Source organism: Eucalyptus grandis, chromosome 11 (assembly GCF_016545825.1).
Source record: "Eucalyptus grandis isolate ANBG69807.140 chromosome 11, ASM1654582v1, whole genome shotgun sequence".
NCBI classification, from domain to species: Eukaryota; Viridiplantae; Streptophyta; class Magnoliopsida; order Myrtales; family Myrtaceae; genus Eucalyptus; species Eucalyptus grandis.
In genome coordinates, this window is record NC_052622.1 from 26218595 (window position 1) to 26239394 (window position 20800).

Below are 20800 nucleotides of genomic sequence, written 5' to 3' on the forward strand. Positions count from 1 at the left end.
TACAATGATCAAAATTTATTATCATTTAAAATTCAGTATTTTTATTTTTTAAATTTATTTATTTATTTTTTTCCGATTAAAACAAAGTTTCCCCCACTCCCAAATTTATTTCAATTTTTCCCTCCCTCCCCCACGAGAGACTATTCCCCCTCCTAAATTTATTTCAATTTTTTTCCCTACCTTCCCACGTCAGACTATTTCCCCCCACCCCAAATTTATTTCACTTTTTTCCCCTCCCCCACCCACGTAACAGGCTGTCACTTTCACCCCCATTGAGTTTCCAAAACCCTAGCTACCGGATCACATTTTTCCCCTCGCCGCACGACCTCGCAACCCCTTCCTCTCCTCACTTTTTTCCCCTCGCCGCACGGTCTTCCTCTCGTTCCATCTCCATCTCCTCGCCGGACGACCTCCATATGACCCCCTTCCTCTCCTCTTCCTCTCGATCCTTCTCCTCGTCCTCCGCCTCGCCTTCAACCCCTCCTCACTTGCAGTTGCAGCCTCGTCGCCGATCTCGTAGCATCACTGTAGCCGCCCTCGCCTCAGTCTCTATGGCCGCCCTTGCCTCGGACCTCGGTCTCTACTCTTTTTCTGGCGGTTTCTCGCCGTCGCGGGGTCGCCGTTGCTCGCGGCCTTGTCTCTCCTCCCTCGCCCTCGCTTCCATCCGACACGCGTGTCGAGACGAGTCGAAAAAAGTTGATTACGTGTCGGAAAACATGACACGCGGTCAACGCGTGTCCGAGCGTGTCAACGTGTCCGTGCTTCATAGGCTACCGGCATGTTAAAATAAAGAACGCATTCAATTTGGGCATTGATTACTAGACTACCGCTGAAAGCCCCGTCAGAAGTTTACTTCCCATTGGTTAAACACGTTTTGCATAATGCCTACAACCAACACTTTTAACTAGTATCCCACTACCCCTGGTTCTAGACACTTTGTGACAGAAGAAAATTGGGGATTTCATTATTGAATTGCAACGCATCACTTGATTCATCGAGGTACTTACTAACTATTTTTTTCCCGGTAATTATTATATGTAAATTATTTTAAAAAAATCTTGTTTAATCATTGCGAATGCTTTCTGAAAGTAAGGAATACACATAAGCGGGGTTAATTGAGCCGAAGAGTCTTCTTTTTCATTCTTCATTCTTGCTTTTCCTATGACCCACCACCTTCCTTGTTCAAATATTTGATAATATATCATTCGACCGCTCTTATGTTTCGATTGGTTACAAGTCCGAACTTCTTTCTTTTTCCTCTTTCCATATACTCAGTTGAGAAAATGGTTTCGTAGTTATGGCAAGCATAATAAACTCATATTCTAACATAATATAATAATTTGTAATTTCAATTCTTAGAAAGTTTGTTCGAATTCAACTAATACCACAATCACAGTATTAACTCCCTTAAAAAGAGTTATCCACTCTTGTGTTAGATCAACAAGAAAGACAGCTATTTTTTACCAGGTAATTATCCCACAAAATCTTCGGGTAAAAAAAATCCTATAAAATCTTATCTATCTTTTCTATTTAATTTTAAAATTAATATCACGAAAAATCACAAACTAGTATATGTGTGATAAATTTATCTCAAATTAATTTTTTTTTACCACAAAAAGCCTAAAATCAATGTACTTGTGATAAATTTACCTCAAATTGATTTTTCTAATTATAAAAAAACTAAAAATGATATATTTGTGACAAAATCACCCTCTGTTAGTTCTTGTTAAATTATTTAATATTACGAAAAATCATAAACCGATATATTCGTGGCAAACGAAAAGTAAAACCCCTAGATAAATGTCATGTGCCATCCAACTCAATAATTTAACTACAAAATTTAATGGAAACTAACAAAGAGTAAATTCGTCACAAGTTTATTAGTTTGAGATTTTTCATGGCATTAACTTTTTATCTTTTCTTTCGGTTCCACTGATAATTTTTTATGAATCATATCCTGATTTTACATAAAATAATTAGAAATTCGCTTTGAATCTCGCACTTTGGGATATATCCCCTCCAACAATGACAAAGACATTTTTATTTTTTTTGGTAAGGAATGACAACGATACGTTGATTCCTTTTCTTTTCTCTTTTTCTCTTTTTTTTTTTGCGGGGCGGTGCCCTGGAGTGTGGAGTGTGATTGTAATTAAGTGAGATAAGATCCTCTTGTTAAGGTAAGTAGAAACTTATAAGTAATTTCTGTTTCCTTCTAGATTTTCATGAGCTCGCTTACAAGAAAGACATCCCGTCGTTGTCATTGCCTGAAGTCCTAAAGGTTTGATGTTCCAGATACGCGATTATTGACCAAAGAACCAAGCTTTCATGCGGACTCTCTCCTGTTCGTCGTCCCTCTCTTGGCCCGTCCATGCCCGCCACCTTTGCCCCCGTCAACGTAATTCAAAACGCATTTTTCTCCTCTCTCTCTCGGCATTCGTGCATTTCCCTTAACCGTGTTGCGGGAAGGTTCAGGGAGAGGGCACTACCGTCATTTCGAAACCCCTCTCCCCACCCCTCCTTACACCTCTCTCTCTCTCTCTCTCTCTCTTTGAATCTCCAGGCCATCCGGAAGAGGAAGACGAGGGGGGATGGGGCTTCTCTCAAACAGGTTCGACCCTTTTCTCCATTTCATCGGGATTTCTTTCGTTTTCCAGCAAAATGCTCGGAAAAGGGGGTGAAATTTTGGAACTTTGGGGTTTATTGGGATTCGTCAAAACTTGGGTCCCTCTATTTTTCCTGCGTTTTGTTGCTGGATTTTCCACGGATCCCGTTTGACGGTGTTTTCTTTTTTCTGTTCTTTTCCCATGGAACTTGAACTGTGTGATCACAGAGTTGACAGGGCGAGCCTCAAACCAGGGGATCACATCTACTCTTGGAGGGCCGCTTATGTTTATGCCCATCACGGTTCTTGTCTCCTCCCTTCTGTTTTTATTGCCATTTGCATTTTTTTTTAAAAAAAAATTCTCTTTTTTTTTGTGTGTTATGTTGGTTTCTGCTTAGTAGATGCAGTTGTCCGATTAGATGGAGAAGCTTAGACTTTTGTCATCCTAGAAACAAAATTACGTGCATGTAAATCCTCTGTGTGTTGAGGAATATGTGGTTTAAGAAAATTAGCTCTGGTTTGAATGTTTTGTTCTTTTCCATTTTTGGTTTAGCTGCATTGTCTCTGTGTGCCTCGAAAGGTTTGGGAACAGGTGGATGACTTTTTTCTTGATCAGGCCCTGCATAATGATGCATATGCTGCAGGCCTTCTCTATATACGGACCTTTTCACTAGAAATAATCTTTCTGGCCCTGCAGAAGGAGCGAGCCAAGCAAAGGTCTTTAGTAGGATTATCGATGTTGTTGTCTTTTGCAGGATACATTTGTTTCCATGATTACTAAGTTAGTTCAGAAGTTTATCATAAATTAGATTGCATAGGTACAAGTATTGGAGAACAGGTATTTCTGTGGATTTTGCTAGTGATTTGGTGAAGGTCAGGATTAGCATTTCGTACTTGGAGGAATTGAACCGAACACTAGATGCTAAGCTATTGGTGGGAGGAAAACTAGGAGGATCAACTGTATTTTTCTTCTTTTTTCCTTGAAATTCTCCTGAATGTCACAATCACAATTTTCCTCTCAACTGAAAAAATAATAAAAACACCTACCTTCCTAGATGCTTAAGGTCGTCCTGCCTTGATAATGTATATTAACCAGAAAGGTTGAGTAGGAACCTTACATCCCCATGATTTGACAGGACAACTCTTTGGTTGTATTGTCCAATAAACCAGTGGATCCTTTCACTCGTTGAGGAAATAGGGAGTGGTGGTCTTCCGCTTGCGAACAGCTCTACCGTTTGAATATCGTCTTCTTTGTAATTATGTTTGTGATGCCAGACCAGACTCTCACGTCTTTCTGTGGTGCATTTGGTGATACAAGCCAGGGATGCTTAACTGTCTTGTTTTCTTTGGATAAATGACCACATAGTTATGTCTGATTCAATTACATTTAGCTCCAATTTTCTTCTCACTTCTTCTATTAAATCCTGGACAATGCGTGCTGTTCTATCACTTCAATTGTGATTGGCACATACAATATAAAACAGTATACAGAACTGGCATGCAAAGAATGTGGCAAAGCCATGCGGGAACTTAAAGAAATGAGCCCCTCAAAAAGAATCTTTCTCTCAATTTTTATGACATCTTTGTATACCAATCTGTGTATCTATAGTATCTTGCTGCAATAATTATTCTTCTCAGAACATGGATTCTCTGGGCAATTGTAAACTTGCTGTAAACTTATTTCTATGGTACATTGAATTTTCCCTGCAATAACCTTCTGTCCTTTTACTTGGGGGAACGTATCTCCATACTTTTGACAACAATATTGTGGGTCCTTTTTCTCAGAACGCGGATGACCTGGGTAATTGTAAACTTGCTCTAGACTTATTTCTATGGTGCATCGAATTTTCCCTGCGATAACCTTCTGTCCTTTTTCTTGGGTGAACGTATCTCCATACTTTGTCAACAATATTGTTGGTCTAAATGCAGGTATTTATGTTGGGGATGATAAAGTCATCCATTTTACTCGAAGGGGAAGAGAAGTAGGAACAGGGACATTTGTGGATTTCCTCTTGGTGAGCTCCGGGCCATCTCGATCCCTAGTACCTTGCGAAACATGTACTCCTCCTGAAGAGGGCCATGGTGTTGTCTCCTCCTGCCTAAACTGCTTCCTCTCCGGTGGGATCTTGTACCGGTTTGACTATTCAGTAACCCCAGCGTTATTCCTTGCAAAAGCCAGAGGAGGAACCTGCACTCTCGCAGATTCTGATCCCTCCGATGTGGTGGTCCACCGAGCAAATTACTTGCTTGAAAATGGATTTGGTTGCTACAATGTCTTCAAGAACAATTGCGAAGACTTTGCCATCTATTGCAAGACCGGGCTGCTGGTGTTGGACCAGGGAGCGATTGGGCAAGGCGGGCAGGCAGTGTCCATAGTTGGTGGGCCCCTTGCCGCTGTTTTATCTGCACCTCTCCGCCTTCTCACAACAAACATTTATGGAATGGCTGCTTCAGCAGTGGTAGTCTATTGTGCAAGTAGGTATGCTGCTGACATCGGGAGTGGCATGAGGAGAGATGTGGTGAAGATTTCTGCAGAGGATCTTACAAGTAGGCTCACGATCGGCCTCCTCCAAGTGATTGAACCCCTGAGCTTACCAGCACCTGGCTCTTAATATCTGTTTTACCACGCTGCTGATTTTGCAAGTCATTCTCCATTGTTTTATCATAAATAGGCAACCTGAATGCTGTGTGATTCTCTACCATCAAGAAAATCTCAAGCAGCACGAGTCACTGTTCTGTGTTTTGCTGGATGTTTTGTCGATTCAGGTCACTGCTTTCCTGATCTGTATCTCTTTCTCAGTGCTGTGCTATGATGGGTTTGGAAGTCCTTTCTAAGCGATTGCCAATGGCTATTTGTATTGTTTTTAGGATATGTTGCATCAAAGCTTGAAAGTTGAAACTGGAAGAGCGAGTTCCAAGTGCATCCATCGTCGGTTTACATGCCTGCCGCTGCATTTTGAATTCACCTGCCCTATCAAGTCTAGAATCCCAAATCAATCCGAGGATATATTTAGTGCAAATTTCATGTTTTGTCTTCACCTTGATGCTTGCACAAGGATCTTAACTTGATCGTTTAGCATATGCAATCTTCTTTGTTTCACCCAGTTGTTAAGTTGTTATAGTTGCAATGCCTTTGGATTCAGAAATTGCATGTGATGGTGATGTAATGCACTGCATCCATCTCTTAGTAATGAATCTGGACATGCGTCATCAGTTTCGCACTCTCTTTTTCTCCTTTGATTTGCTACACAATTGGATGGGCACGGTGGGATTTTCTTTGGATGTCCTCTTGAATGGCTAGTAGCTATTCCAAAGTAATTATTCAAGTACTAGTTTGAAGTGCTACTGCAAAGAGAGAAGGGACGTGTCAACCTACGTGCTACTGGGGCAACATACAAAGATAATTTCATTTTCCAGTAACTCGGCGAGGGCGACATCGACGATTACTCCATTTTTCATTTGCTGATATACATACTTACCAAAGCATCGCCAGATATATTGACCTATGTTGTGTTGATCATCAAGACTTAGGATGGAAAAAAACATCAGAAGCCTAGTCTCTAATTCAAATAATTCCCACTTTTTCTATAGAAGTTTGAGTCCCATGGGGAAAAGTTTGATTTTTAATAGTTTAGAATTATGATTAACACTAATGGATTGCAAAATTGAGGTGATTCTAAAACCCTGCACATGACTAATTTCGCTCGAAGACCTTCCAACAAGATTGAATCTTAGGGAACTCCCATATAAGACAATCAGCCGTTTATGCACAGCATCTTGGCTTAACGCCATAGTGACAAGGTCGTTGCTCACACTAGGCAGTGACAGACAATACCTAGTCTTTGTGTCATTTGCTAGAATTTTGATGATCCTATCGTTTTCCGCAATTCATGAAGGAATGAAGCGAGAAAAAACCAAAGAATCGTCACTCAATTCTAAGACTACTGGGGAGGATTTTCTCATTTGCGAGATTTGAGGTTGACATGAATTCAATACATAAATGATCAGAAATTGTTAATACAAAAACTATCGCCTTGGTCCAATGAACCAAGTATAGCATCATAGGACGAACAAAATTGGAACTGCAGCAGCCACGAGCATCATACAAGCAGAACTCCATTTACACAACCATCGTTCTCAGGATTGTTCGTCACTTGGGCGTACTTCCCTGCAATTCCATTCACAGAAATCAGCTTAAGCAACATGAAAAGGACAGCCATTAAGTAAAACCATCATAAGGCAGATGAAATTACCCCAAACAACTTTCCCGGCTGGTGTAACAAGACCAAGTTCACTCACATTGACCTGATATTCATAGCAATTAAATTGTCAACAGAACCATCAAATTTAATAAACAAGCTCAAGGAAAAAAAAAAAAGAAAGGGGGGGGTGTGTGGAATCCTACCTCAATGATGGTTCCTTTGGTCAGAACACCCAGAGATGTATACATTGAACCATTAGGGTTTTTCTTAACTCCGATTATCTCAAGATTGAAGGTACACTTCAATTCCGGATGTGTAACATGGGCTTTGTTGAAACGCAACCCTGAGGGACGGATGAACCTCTCATACTTCGGAGGTTTTCTGGTGAAACTAGGGCCAACAAATGTGGCTTTTGTGACCATCCTCTTCCATTGTTTGGCTGAAAATACGCCACCAACAACATGGATTGTTAAAGAAGTGCTGCACCTTCTTAATAATAATGCAATACTAGCAAGCTCAGGTAGGCGAAAATTAATTCTCTCAATGGTACACTCAATTAGGTCTCTTTTATCAGGTTCAACATTCATTTCCAATCAGATCGTGCCTATCAACACTGTCTAGGCCACAATCTTAATCTACCAAGCCCAATCACCAACAAAGAAACTCTCTTCTCAAACTGATAAGCATCCATCCCAGCTCAGTCAACGGTGATGCACAAATATTAGTTCGCTAAACTTATAATATCTTCCAAGTAACAAACATAAACGAACAAAAAAGCAGCCAAAGAGGTGGTCAGAGATACTCACTCTTCCTTTTTCCAGTTCTGATCACTTTGAACATCTCATCTTCAGCAACAGGCCTAACCTGGAGTGGGCAGCAATCAAGTCACAATGCCATTGAGTAATTGTAAATCGACATACACTTTCAATGAATTAATCAACAATCTATCCAAAATAGAAAAATGGGATCACTCTGACTCTTTAATATTCGAACAAAGAATCACAAGAAAACAGTATAAAGAACAAACTCATGCTAACAATTCCTCAATTAGATACAACCAAGAAGAGGATGAAATTACCTTGGGCAAAGGAACTTCCCACTTTCCAGCTTTCTCTTTCCTTTTTTGTTTTATGGTGTTGCTAAGCACCTAAATTTCACAGAATGTAAACATTATCAAATTAGAACAGAGCTGTCAAAATATCAAATCATACCATCCATATAAGATACATACCTTAGCTCTTGTAGTAGTGTCACGATCAAGAAGATAAGCAGGAACTGCTCCTTCATGAACATCATCATCCACTTTGCGCCTACTTGAGGACTCTTCATGCATTGCCAACCTGATCCAACAAGCAGGAAATTATTAAAAATCATACAGACATCATGTTATAAAATGATATGACCAATATATGAAATACAGATTCACAGAAGAAAGCACAGCATGACTACCAAAACAAGTTCTAGAGTTGTATCCAGACTTAGGAAAGGGAGAAGGTTGAAACGCCATAAAACAATCTTAAGCATCACCATGAACATCCGTAAAGAGCCACCTCATATACTTGCAAGAAAATCTGGACAACAGACCATCTATTGATAGAACAGAGAGCAAAGCACCCTCCAACCTATTGTCCCATGCAACTCCTCACCAATAGAACGACTAGGCAAACAATCAGACCAATAAATAAATAAAAAACGACACCGAGCGATGTGCAACAACGGGCACCGAAGCAATCGAAACAACATCCAAGAATGCCCCATTTCCTCCCCCAGACAGAACTGATTAGGTACCAAAGGTGAGTTGAAATAACTAACCAACCCACTGAAACCTCACATCACCATAGGATATCCAAAAAGAAACAATTCTTCCATCAATTAGAAGCAAGAGCATTAAAAAAAAAAGGGGCCAAAAATTCTCACGTTTTCTTCATGAGAGCCTTCTCCGCATATCGCTTCTTCGCGAAGAGCTTACCCTTGATACCCAGAGCCTGCGTCGTTCAGAAACAGGGCATGAGATCATGCATATGCCAAAAAAATCAAAAGCACAAAGGGAGTTTAAGGGAAAACGAATGCGTACTTTCTGGGCCATGGCAGAGCGCTTGTGGACTTCACGAGCCTCCTTCTTGCGCTTGCGCTCGAAGTGGTCATGGCGGTAGCCATGGAGCTTCCTGTGTCGCTCGATGTAATCTCCTTGCGGCTACAAGCAACAACAGCACCAAACACCGCCCCACGCGAAACGGGAACCGCGCGAAGATGGCGAATTTGATGAGAAATTCAAGAAGCCCGAGCGAGATCAAGAACACGAATCGCGCAGAGAATTCAGAGAGAGAAAAGCTTACCATGGCGTCGGGTGGAGGAGGAAGACGGCGGTACTGGCGCGGCCGGAAGAGGGTGCTCGTAAACCCTAAATTGAAACTGAGAGGGTAAAGAAAGGGAATTCTAATTTATTTGGGCTTTTGCCGGTTGTGAATCTGGGTTCGGCCCGCTTTGAGTCACTGGGCTGGACTCTGAAGTCATTTAAAGAGGTAAAAAGAGGAAAATATAACCTCTATATCCGGGCCAGATTTGGATCCGGGTTACCTCATCTAAGACAGGGATTGTTGCCAACTAATAAGGACCGCCAATGCTCATCCTCCGATGAGGTGGACGCTTAACTGCATTTCTTATTTTAATGTCTCGATGTCCGCATGCCCTCTTCCCCTAATTCTCCTTTATATCTTTGTCTTCTCCTGAATGAAGGAATACTCTCTAGTTGCTTTACATCCTGAAAGTCTCAAGGTTTGCATGGAGCCGGAATAAAGCCTTTCAAAGATATGCTTAGGTCTATATTTGAGTATATAAAGCTATGACCCATATAAACGTATATATTTTAATAGAAAATCAGATTTTAATCATCCAGATTGGCCCCTCTGATGCTCAAGTTAGAAACTGAAGAAGGAAAGGAAATGTATATAATTTCGATAGAGTCAAATGTTCTACACTGATTTGTCTGCTTCCAAACGAATATTTATAGGATTTTCTATTTTTACCTGTCAAGTTAAGGTTAACGGATAGTCATTAAGCTTTGACAAATATCGGTTTGTTATGACAAATGGCAATACATCGTGACAAGCATGATGTCTGATGGCATGTGGTGGTCAAACCATTCAAAGGCCAATGGGTATTTGATCTTTCAAGCAATGGCTTCTCCGTTCATCCCTCCAGTAAAATGACTTATGAGTGGGGGTCATGTCGACACGTTCCTCGATGGGTTGTCCTGCCTCAACTCAGCAACTGAGCCAATGGCCTTTTTCGGGTCAGCCTTCTCGTTGGCATACGATTAGATTATGTGGCGAGGTTACTATGGACGTATATCCGAGATCTAACGATTTTGTCAACATGTCATTATCACTCGCCCCGCTTTTAATCTCAACGGGTGCAACACGTAAGATATGAAAATAGACGAGATCTATAATGTGGCAACCACATATCTTCAAATGGCCTAATTTCATTCATCCATCTTTGCTTATTTAGTGCTTGTTTCTCTTTCCAAAACCAATGTTCTCCCGTTTCCGAAAACTTTTACACTCAAAACCTCTTTGGTTGTATTTGGTTCAACATTCCCAAGAGATTTTCGATCCCCAAAATCCTTGAAAAAATGTTAAACCGTTTGACAACCATTTTAAATAAACTTTAGGCCAAATGCTGCCATTGGAAAAGCTTAAAGCCCAATACTTATAGAGACTAGCATTGCGCTTTCAGTATTGGTTAAATGCTGAGATTAATTATTTCCTTCTAAAACTATCCTTACCAATTTTTCAAATTTTCAATTTTATCCTTGGTTAATTTTTTTATTAAAAAAAAAAAAACAACCCTTTTGCTAGTCCGGCGAAGAGTTTGGTTCATTTTTTAAAATATACACACACACGCATAATATACCCAAAGCCCATTGCAAAAAAAAAAATTATTAAACACACATTTAACTCAAAATCTATTTGTAAAGAGGTTTTAACCAAACACAATTTGTATTTCTCCAAATAGTTTTGACTTTCAATATTTACATTACACCCAAAACTCATTTATAAAGTTGAACCAAACGCACCCTCTCTAAATTCCTCAAAGGTCTCAAACTCTTGAAGCTCCAATTAAATTAATGGCAGATTATAGCCCACAGAATCGCACCTCACTGCAATGGGATGCTCTGCTCCGCCCCCTACAATATCCGAGGCCCAAAAACCATAGTAGAATCATTAGTCGCAAAAAGGAACACTTTTTTTCGAATCTATACAGCAAATACCATCACAACTACGGTCACATTTCGTGAAAACCAGCAAGATTGACGAAAATCGTAAAATTACAATTAGGTGTGAGATGAAATCAAACTACAGATCCAACACTATAGCAACACGAAAGAAATCAACAAAACGTAGAGAATCAAGAGAAACTTGCATTTGACCTATGAATTCTCTTTCTAGTTGGAAAAATAGATTTCACCTCCCGGATTGGCCCCACAATGCTTAAATTATAATGTAGAGGAGAGAAAATGTGTATAATTTAATTAGACTAGAAAATTCAAAGCCTATTTCTCAGCTTCTAAATAACTATTTTGAGAGTTTTCTGTTTTCACCTGTTGAATTAGTGTCAAAAGATGATCATCGAGTCATGACAAGTGTTGATTTGTTTATAATAAATCTCAATACATCGTAATAAGTGTGATATATTATGACACATGGAGGTTAAACCGTTCGCAAAGCAAATATGTATTTGAACTTTTATGGAGTGGCCTCACCATTCACTCTTCCAAATATGGCATGACTTGGGAACCTCTTAAAGAAGAACATTTGCAATGACCCTTATTTAGCAAGCCACAGCTGAACTCAAACGAAGCTGGAGCATGCTTTATTAAGAAATGAAAAAAAAAAAAAAAAAAAGTGGATCCAAAATAAGTCATCCACTCATTCTCAAGTAGTTCAAAAATAAAACATAATAATTTCTAAACAAAGGATATTTCAAAGAGGCTCCAAGGGATTAGTACTGCAATTAGGGGAGAGGATTTCTTTAATGGGCTGTGGTGATCTAATCTGTAAAAGAATTAGCATCACAAGAGCAATAGGAGTGTAAGTAGAGATGTGCAAAGAAACCGGGACACGCCCTGCCCACCCAAAACCGGACCAAACTTGCTCGAATCCAATGGTTCTTAAGGGAATCAGTCAGGTTCCCAGTTCCAATTCATGAGAACCGGTGGGACCGGTCCGGTTCTCAATTTCATAGGCAGATCCGATCACTCGCCCACCTAGACCGAACTAGTTCTATTATAATAAATATATTAATTTCAATATTAAAAAATTCAAAATCCGTAAATCTAAAATTTAGGGCTCACGTTATTCTCTCTCAGTTTTTCAATTGCTTTGACTTGAATAAAAGAGATGAGCTTGATTGGATTGTTATCTAGCTCAATCAAATCAAACAAGCAATTGTCTAAATGTATTCTCCATGCTTTTTGCTCTAGAGGGTTCCAAAGCTTCTTATCTCTAAATCAAAAACCTTCATCTTAGTCGAGAAAATGTTATTCAAGCAAATTGTGAATAAGATATGAGGATGACCTCTTTCTTGCTCATTCTCATTCCAATACTAGAGCACCAAATTTGCCCACTAGTTCCTCACAACATTATTAAGCACATAGAATTTTTTTCTCATTGTCTTGCCAATTTTGGTTTTCCTCATTTTGGTTGCATAAGTCTAAATTGGCAATATTTGATTGATGTTTCGTGAGATCGGTTCCATCGATCCATATGAGAACTGAATCGCCGAAAACTAGATGGGACCCGACGGTCCGATTTATGAGTGGATCCATGTAATCAACAGGCGGTTTTCGATTTCAATTTTTTGAAACCAATCCTTAGTAGGGCAGTTACCGATTTTAGGGTGGGAATCGGCCACCCGGACCATGAGAGGGTGGAGGAGAGAGAAAGGGTAGGGGAAAGGGAGAAGCGAGGCAGGTTTAATATAAATTTTGGGTGTCCATGAGGTCAAACAAGTCTTTTTAGGTCTTCAGAGATACAAAATATAAATTTTAAAATTTGCGAAGAGTTTTTTATATAGGTTATGCTTTCCTAAAATGTAAAATTCGCATCTTCAGACAAACCCAAATTAGAGAGACCAATATACCCTCAACCATACTAAAACCCTTCTCTTACTCTCTCACACAAATTTGATTTCTTTTCCTTTCATTTCCATATTTCCTAATATTGCATTCAGTAGAAGAGTGGTACGACACATTTTCTCTCAGAGATTGAAGAGTTCTGAAGTGAGCTATTGGTACATACACCTCTTACTTGCTTCAATAGAATCATTACGTCCAAGTAATAATGGCTGAAAAAGTCGGTCGCTAGCGTAAGGGTTATTAATCTGGAAACAGAGAACTTTGCTGTACATTTTTCTCCACGTTGGTCCTCATTAGGAAAACATGCACCTAGGATTTCTGAAAAACAAAAACAAAACTATTGGATTTTGATCCTCCTCTTGAGCCATGGGTAGAGCTTAGCCTTGGATCCGATAAATTCGCTACGTTTGTTCAGGATAGCAAGCAAGGTGATAAGCCCGAGAGAGATTGGCACTCTGGTCCTTCGTTGAAGACACTGGAGTGTCCATGTACGGACGATGAACAGGAGGTAACAACAACGCCGATCGTTTATCCATGGACAGCAAACGTCCGCACTCGCTGCGAGAGACAGAATGCTTGATGTTAGCCATTCTAAACAACAGAGGAGTAATGTACGGAAAGAAGGTGAATTATGCACCTGCAAACTTTTGTGAATAAAGTTTGATAGCTGCCGATCCAACGCTACAACATCATGGAAGGAGTCGAGAAAACAGACATTTTAGACTGAGACAAAGATTGTATAACAAATGATGAAAGACACGTAAGCCAAATAGCGCTTACCAAAAGAGATAATAGAGCAGTTTCAGCTTTGACCCCTACAAAATATTGTAGGGCCATGGCAGCATGATCCTGAAAAGAAAAACACTGCTAATAAACATTTGGAGAGACGGGTGCAAGCATCTAACAACAGGAAAATATTAAAATAAAAAACAGCAGCCCTTACCGTGATGTGCCTAAAAACATGATGAACTGAATGACCTCGAGCATGAACATAGCTACCTCCCTGTTAAATATACATGAGTAAATAACACAGTAAAGGGGTATTTATAGCCAATAGCTTCCAAGGAAACAAACGTAACATCAGCTAAAAAGAAAGGCAAGGTACAAAAGATCAAACTATTTCAGCTAGAAACTTGTCCTCCAGACTGCACTTAATAAGCCAGGCCCCTATTTTGAACAAAAACTTAAGCCTCAAGCCCTCAATGCAGAATCAAACTTGTGTAAAAAGTCTATGACGGGCTAAACAATGAAATGGAAATGAACAGTTCATGTATTGCATCATGACATCTTGAGCTATTAAAAAACTTTGGGAACTTAGATTTGAAAAGTGTGGGACCAGTCTAGAAAGGTCATACATAGTTTACCCAGTATATGACAGGCTGCAAAATTAATGAGTTAACCAATCAAGTATAAGCTCTAATATCAACTGCAGGCACATACCCAAGAACCGAAATAACAAGATAATAAGATTTTGCAACCACCATACTAATGACGGATTGCCCCCTAAAGTATTTTGCAATTTTAGTTTCAACAAAATGGGAGAAAAGGAAGAGTATCGGGGTATAACTTATTGACTTTGCCATCTTTATCAGACATGCAAGTCACAGTTATTTTTTTTAAGTGGCAGAGAAGAAAAAACCACACTTTCTTTTCTTGTGGCTAGTTAATGACATTGACACCACTGAAAAGAACACAATGATGACAAAGCTAAAAACTAAGAAGGCATTTAATTATGATAACGCTAGTCTGGTCACTAAGCAGGGTCAGATGTAAGGTATAAGTGCTAATTGAAGCAACTAAATCATTAAATTGTCGAGACATTATAGGAAGGAGATGGGTTTTCAGTTCTTGTCTCATTCAAAAATGCTGGTTCTTGTTTCCACTCATGAGGCCTTCTCTCATCTTTTTGCAGATTTTTTTACTCCACTCCAGCCACTGTTAATTCTCACTTTTATACATTCGCTAAAACTGAAAGAAAATCACTCTTTGATCATTGGGACACACAGTTATTCCAATCTCACCCCTTGATTCCGCTCATAAGGCTGCTCTTTTGTTACCACACGCTTCTGTTACCCACTGCAGAAAACTGCTTTTGTAAAGTTGCCAAAACTGGAACGACTCATCGATTCCCTTATCCCAACATAAGAAATTTCCCAATGACCCTTTTCTTGATGAAAAAAATTTATCATTTGGCAATTTTCTGTTTGTAAAAACATGCAGACTTGGTTGTCAACACTATTCACAACAGGGTTGAACTAATTCAAAGAATTAGTCAATGCAACAGAAAGTAACAATTTCTTTCACCATAATGATATCAAGTTTTCCACTTCAACTCTACTCCATAGCCTCAGCAAACCATATACAATTATTGTGCTATGTAGAAAAACTTCACCATCAAGACATGTCAGCATTTTTTGGGACATTTGTGTTGCTGTATTAAGCACAACAGTTACTGTGCTAGACTACATGCAAAACTACACTTGTAGCGCTGTCGCCAGCAAGAGTAAAGTCAAGCAACAACGAGAAATCTGCTTAATGGATGTTAAACAAAACAAGGAAAAGCATGCAATACCACCCGTCTTTCACAAACGCACATGAAGGAAAAAAAAAGAGTAGCGGCTTACTCAACTTATGCAATTTAAATGATGAAAAATCTCAAGAAGAATCTTAAGAGAAACAATAGAGGAAAAGCATGCCAGGAAAAACAGATTACCTCATCTGGAGAAAAGAAGGCCACTGCATCTGGGTCAACAGAACCCGCAGGATGCAATGATATTAAAGCTCTGAAGACCGAAGGAACCAGCAACTCAATCACGGCAACTTTGTCAGTATTAACACTTACAGTTCCAACAGGAGACGGCCTTAGCCTATTTAAACCATGAAAACTGTGTTCTTTCGATGCTTCTATAAGATTCTCATTTGCAGAAGATGGCAGGGAAGAAGCTCTTTTCAGCCAATCCAATCGACCATGTGTCAAAACTTTGACACTTGGCATCTCTTTCTCCATGTGAATAAGAACATCAGATAGTGTCTTGTAATTACTATGGGCATCCTCCTGACTTGCTGTTGATACTCGAGAACCACAATGCCTTTTGGGTTCTGATTCAAGACTTTGGCCATTAAGACCATCATCAAGATGAGGGAAAAATCGTCGCTTCTGATCAGTGAAAGCCTTGAGAGCTAACCTACAAAAATGTGGGAAGCATGGAATAGTTATGAAATAGGATAATCAGTGACAAAATAATCAGTCAAACAGGGATATAAATTCCCAAATGAAATTGCTGCGTTGGATGATTCTCGAGGAGTAAGTTCCTTTAGGCATCATATGTCAAGTTCCTAAGCACCAAAGTTAGAGTTTCTTAATCATAACACTCAAGAAGTGAATCACAACACACCATAACATTAAATAATTCTTAAACCCAACAAACTTCATTCTCTGTTCTTGATGAGAAGATAATCATATTAAGGACGCTACTAGAAAAATGACTTCAAGAAGCAACAGTAAACCTTCTTATTTCAATTCAAGGAATAGAAAACTTATTTAATAGTGACAGATTATGGTCCTAATCAAATCTCACTGGGAGAAGAATCCTAACTCCATCAGGAATGTTATTCCCCTCTACGGTTCTTCATTCAAAAAACTAGCCGTCACATTAATATTGCCACAGCTTGTCTGGTTAACAGCCTGCATCAAATTATTATCAATGCGATGAAGAAAAGAAATATTGCATTACAGACTGTTATGTCATCCATTTGAACGCATGGTAATAATGGAAGTACATTCACACTAGATTGTTTATGGAATAGAACACTTCAAAAAAACCATACCGTCATTACTTGGCCAGTCTTATTAATGAAAAATGATAGTTTCCTTTATAAACTCAATCCTATTTGTTCCAGCTCTGCAATTTTTCAAAGAACTGTGGTTAATGTAATTATTATCATGCCATTCACACACAGTTCAGATTAAATTAGTTGCTATTGTCAAATGATACTGCAGAGCATTGTTTCAATCTGCTGCAACTCCATTAGAGAGTTCTATACATCATTCTTCATTAAATCAACATTCTATGGGTCAGAATGGTCATCATGGTTGACCTTTTTTCTGTATGAGCATTGACAATAGTAAACCATATAACAGTTCATTCGATTTCCCCCTTACTTTATTTCCAGTTGTAGCATAAAGCTTGAAGAGAAGTTTCTACATATTATACTAGTAATCCTATGTTTTGGCATTAGGTCCATATGATGTCACTTGTAAATAAAGAATTTAAGAAATCTCTCTAAACTACTTAACAATCAAGGAGTGGAAAGACTAGGGAGATGCAAATTAGCAGTGCTGATCAACTTGCAAAGAGATCAATGACATTGTGGCATTCCAAATTGCTAAAATCTAAACTGAGATTAACCAGACACTATAGCAAAATAATAGCAATATAGCCTTCAAACATTTTCTGGGAACATATCAGCAAAAGACTGGGAAGTATATCTGCAAAAGACTAGGGACCCTATAGCAAAATACTAGGAAAAACCCAAGACCGCAATATAAGGAATCCTCATCAAGCTCCTAAAGACAACAAGAAAAGAAAAGGGTAAACAAGGATATTCTCCAGGAAACAAAAGAGAACAAAGAACAATACCAGCATTTTTTCACGACTAAAACTGATGTCTATATTGTTCTACAGAGGAAACAGAACTCTATCACACTAAAAACAGAATCTGTCAAGCTTCATATAGAACTCCAAAAGTTTCGACATATGTACAGACTTCAAGCTAACTCTGGTGAACTGAAAATTCAAATTCAAATCTGAGCAGAACGATCATACAACAAACTCACAACACCAGCAATTACGCACATTCATCCAAATGGAATTGGATACATAGATACTGTGATGTTAATGTGTGCTATATAGTGCTAAATATCAGCAAATCCCCTTAAGTAAGTTCACTGTGTAAAATTAATAACTGGACACCCTGTCTTAACAAATTTTCATAGTGAGCTTTTCAGTTCGACTAACGAGCTGTTGACAGACATTAGTTGATTGTGCGCTACTGGTAACTAAAAATTCTATAATTTTATCCTATTATGAATACAAGCTATGCCTCGCATCAGTCTGGCATGGACTCTATTAGTGCCTCACACCTTACTCACTTAGAAACTATGGAAGAGAATAAATGTGGAATATCGGGATCGCAACCTGGTCCTGTCGACAGCAGATGCACCAGGCTTGTCCGGCCAACTGCCGCTTCCAAGCATATGCGACGACGGCGCCGTCCGGGCAAACCAACGGCATGTGCAGACCCCACGAGTTACTCCTCGATCGCAGAGACTCGTTTAAGACCCCCGACTCTTCCAACAGCTTCCCTAAACAAAAATTTGGAAAAGACGAGGAGGAAAACAGACTTGAGAAGCATGTCAGGCAAAATCTTTCAACACGGCCTACGAGAATCTAAGAGAAATTGCAGATTCCTAATCCACGCTATGCAGCACAGACGCCCTTGTCAAACTGAAGATCAGATGCGATATGTGAAGTAGAAACCCTAATTCCAGGAAAGAGGGAGGTCAAGATTCAGGTACCGATGGCGCGAAGATCCTGGAGGTGCTGACGCATGGAGGCGTCCTCCTTGGTGAAAGACCGGTGGGGCTTGGTGCTCTGGTGCGGCTGCGCGGCCACGAAGAGCGCTTCCAGGATCCGGTCGGCGCCGAGCCTCACGTCGGCGATGAGGCGCGCCGCCTGCGACAGCCGATCCATCGCCAGGGCCACCTGCTTCGGCGGCGCCTCCGCCCGGGGCTCGTTCACCGGCGGAGGGGTCGGACCCGGAGCCGGAGCCGGAGTCAGAGTCGAAGCCGGGTTGGGCGGCGACGCCACTTGGGCCGTCAGCTGTTGCTGCATACTTTCTGCGGAAGCACCGGCTTTCGCCGTTTCGGTCGGCCGGAGGAATTGCTCCCCGTCGAATCTGAATTCAAACCGGCCGGTTTTCGGACAAATTTTTTCAACCTTTCACAAGGCGAATTTACATATATCCAGGGCTCGCGGGCGGGCGACAACTTACCTCTGACCTTCCAATTTTTAAGGTTTTTAGCAAAAGGTCATGTCCTTTTTTCTTTTTCTTTTTTTTCGATTGATGTCAAGATGGTGTCAATGGGTATTTCGGATATTTATTAAGCGTTTTTTTATTTAAAATAGTTTATTTGTAATGTGGTTACTGTGCATTACGTTACAAGAGTCGATTCAACAAAATTGTTAATTTCATATAATTAATTATTTGATGAGCGTTTTTATGATGCTCCTGAATAAAATTATTTTAACATGTATGTGTCGTGAACCGTATTCTCTCGCTCCCTTGTGAGCTGAAAAATGAAGTTTTGTGGTATTGGTGTAAAGAGTAACTCATGCAGAGGATGATACAACTTATTTATGAGAGTAGTGTCAAGATATGTGTGCCAAGAGTTCTAGAACGGAATAAATATTATTTTAGAGAATCTCTGAAAGTAGGATTAATCTTCCATGCACAAATTGGTCAATAGCAAATACTACTCTCTTGTGAGGTCATAATAGGGGAAAACTAGTTATTGTATCAAAGTATTATACATGTCTCACTTAAGGATTTGATACTCGAGCAAAAATTTCTTGTTCCAAACACTTTTGAAGAAACACTTCTTATTTCTCTTCTCTTCTCTTTTCTTCTTCTTTTCTTCTTTTTTCTTTGGATGTAATATGATTCGGTATGAGAATTCAATTTACCGTATTTTTTACAAATAATCTTTAGAAGGAAGGCTAGCATGGTGTTCTTGACTTTCCAAGTGTCGCAAGGGCTATTCCGTGACCAAGAAATTGTTGACCCACAACAAATGGTATTAAAGTGAGATCCATCCAATAGGTGGATGATTTGGGGAATACTTGCAATCTACTTAGTTCTATGAAGGCAAAGAATGATTACTAGGGCTAAGAGGGATCAAATAAGGTGCAACTCTCGTCGAAGTTTCTAGAATGGCCATGGGGAATAGGATTGTACCGGATTACTTACCAAAAGGGAAAACGTTCTTGGATCATGGGTGAATCTCAAAAGGAGACCAGTTATTGCGTTTCTCACAAGGAAAGAATATCCATTGATATGTTGAAATCAAGAAAAGTCTAGTGGGCAATGAAAATGCTACCAACGAAGTGTAATTAACTCGATATGCCACACTTGCCAAGGAAAGCACAAGTGATCGGAGATTCGCCTACAACTTTGATTGGGGAAGCTATGAACAGAGTGGAGTAACTTGACCTATTGGCGAGTTTTTGTCATTCATCTAAGTCCAAAGGGAGTGGTTGGTATTGATGGTTGTGGAATATAAGGAAGTGATAGAGTAGCTTGCAACAAGGGTGTTAATAATTGCACGAGGGAGAATGTCACAAATCGACTTCTCCTATACCCTTATGAGCTAAATAGTGGAGTTTTATAGTTTTGGGGTGAGGAGTGATTGGCATAGAATGGATGATACAATTGATTTGTGAGAATGACGATTTGTGAGAATAATGTCAAAGTATATGTGCTAGGAGTCTCATAATAGAATGAATACCATCTTAGATGATCTTTCAAGACAGGGTTGAACTCTTGTGGACAAATTAATCAAGAGTTGATGCTACTCTTCTCATGAGGTCATGACATGCCAAAGATCAATTATTGTAACAAAAGTGTTATATATGTCTCACTCGATGAATTAAATGCACTAGTTAAATTGGGCACAGTACAATTCAATGTGAGAATGTGATTTGTTGTATTATTCTTAGAAACAATTTTTAAAAGGAAGGTTGGCTTGGCATTCTTGACTCACAAGAAGCCGCATGGGATATCCCAAGCACGTGACGT

General features: G+C 39.6%; 3 protein-coding genes across 3 annotated transcripts; 1 reads left to right on the forward strand and 2 right to left on the reverse strand.

The window, feature by feature from the left end:
* Positions 1 to 2318: 2318 nt before the first annotated feature.
* LOC104426078 lies at positions 2319 to 5523 on the forward strand. Its single transcript, XM_010039014.3, has 3 exons — positions 2319 to 2608; positions 2831 to 2904; positions 4532 to 5523. Exons 1-3 carry the CDS (start codon positions 2589 to 2591, stop codon positions 5212 to 5214), a joined length of 777 nt encoding a protein of 258 aa, XP_010037316.2. The 5' UTR covers positions 2319 to 2588; the 3' UTR covers positions 5215 to 5523.
* Positions 5524 to 6526: 1003 nt separating this feature from the next.
* Positions 6527 to 9238, reverse strand: LOC104426077 (ribosome biogenesis protein NSA2 homolog). Its single transcript, XM_010039013.2, has 9 exons — positions 9141 to 9238; positions 8879 to 8998; positions 8722 to 8789; positions 8036 to 8144; positions 7883 to 7951; positions 7611 to 7668; positions 7008 to 7243; positions 6856 to 6907; positions 6527 to 6770 (listed from the first exon to the last, which is right to left on the reverse strand). Exons 1-9 carry the CDS (start codon positions 9141 to 9143, stop codon positions 6703 to 6705), a joined length of 783 nt encoding a protein of 260 aa, XP_010037315.1. The 5' UTR covers positions 9144 to 9238; the 3' UTR covers positions 6527 to 6702.
* Positions 9239 to 12995: 3757 nt separating this feature from the next.
* Positions 12996 to 18995, reverse strand: LOC104426076 (mediator of RNA polymerase II transcription subunit 27). Its single transcript, XM_010039012.3, is given in 8 exon segments — positions 12996 to 13501; positions 13581 to 13624; positions 13724 to 13792; positions 13887 to 13946; positions 15657 to 16128; positions 18142 to 18167; positions 18169 to 18308; positions 18522 to 18995. Coding segments are annotated over 8 exon segments (1284 nt in total). The 5' UTR covers positions 18838 to 18995; the 3' UTR covers positions 12996 to 13344.
* Positions 18996 to 20800: the final 1805 nt, after the last annotated feature.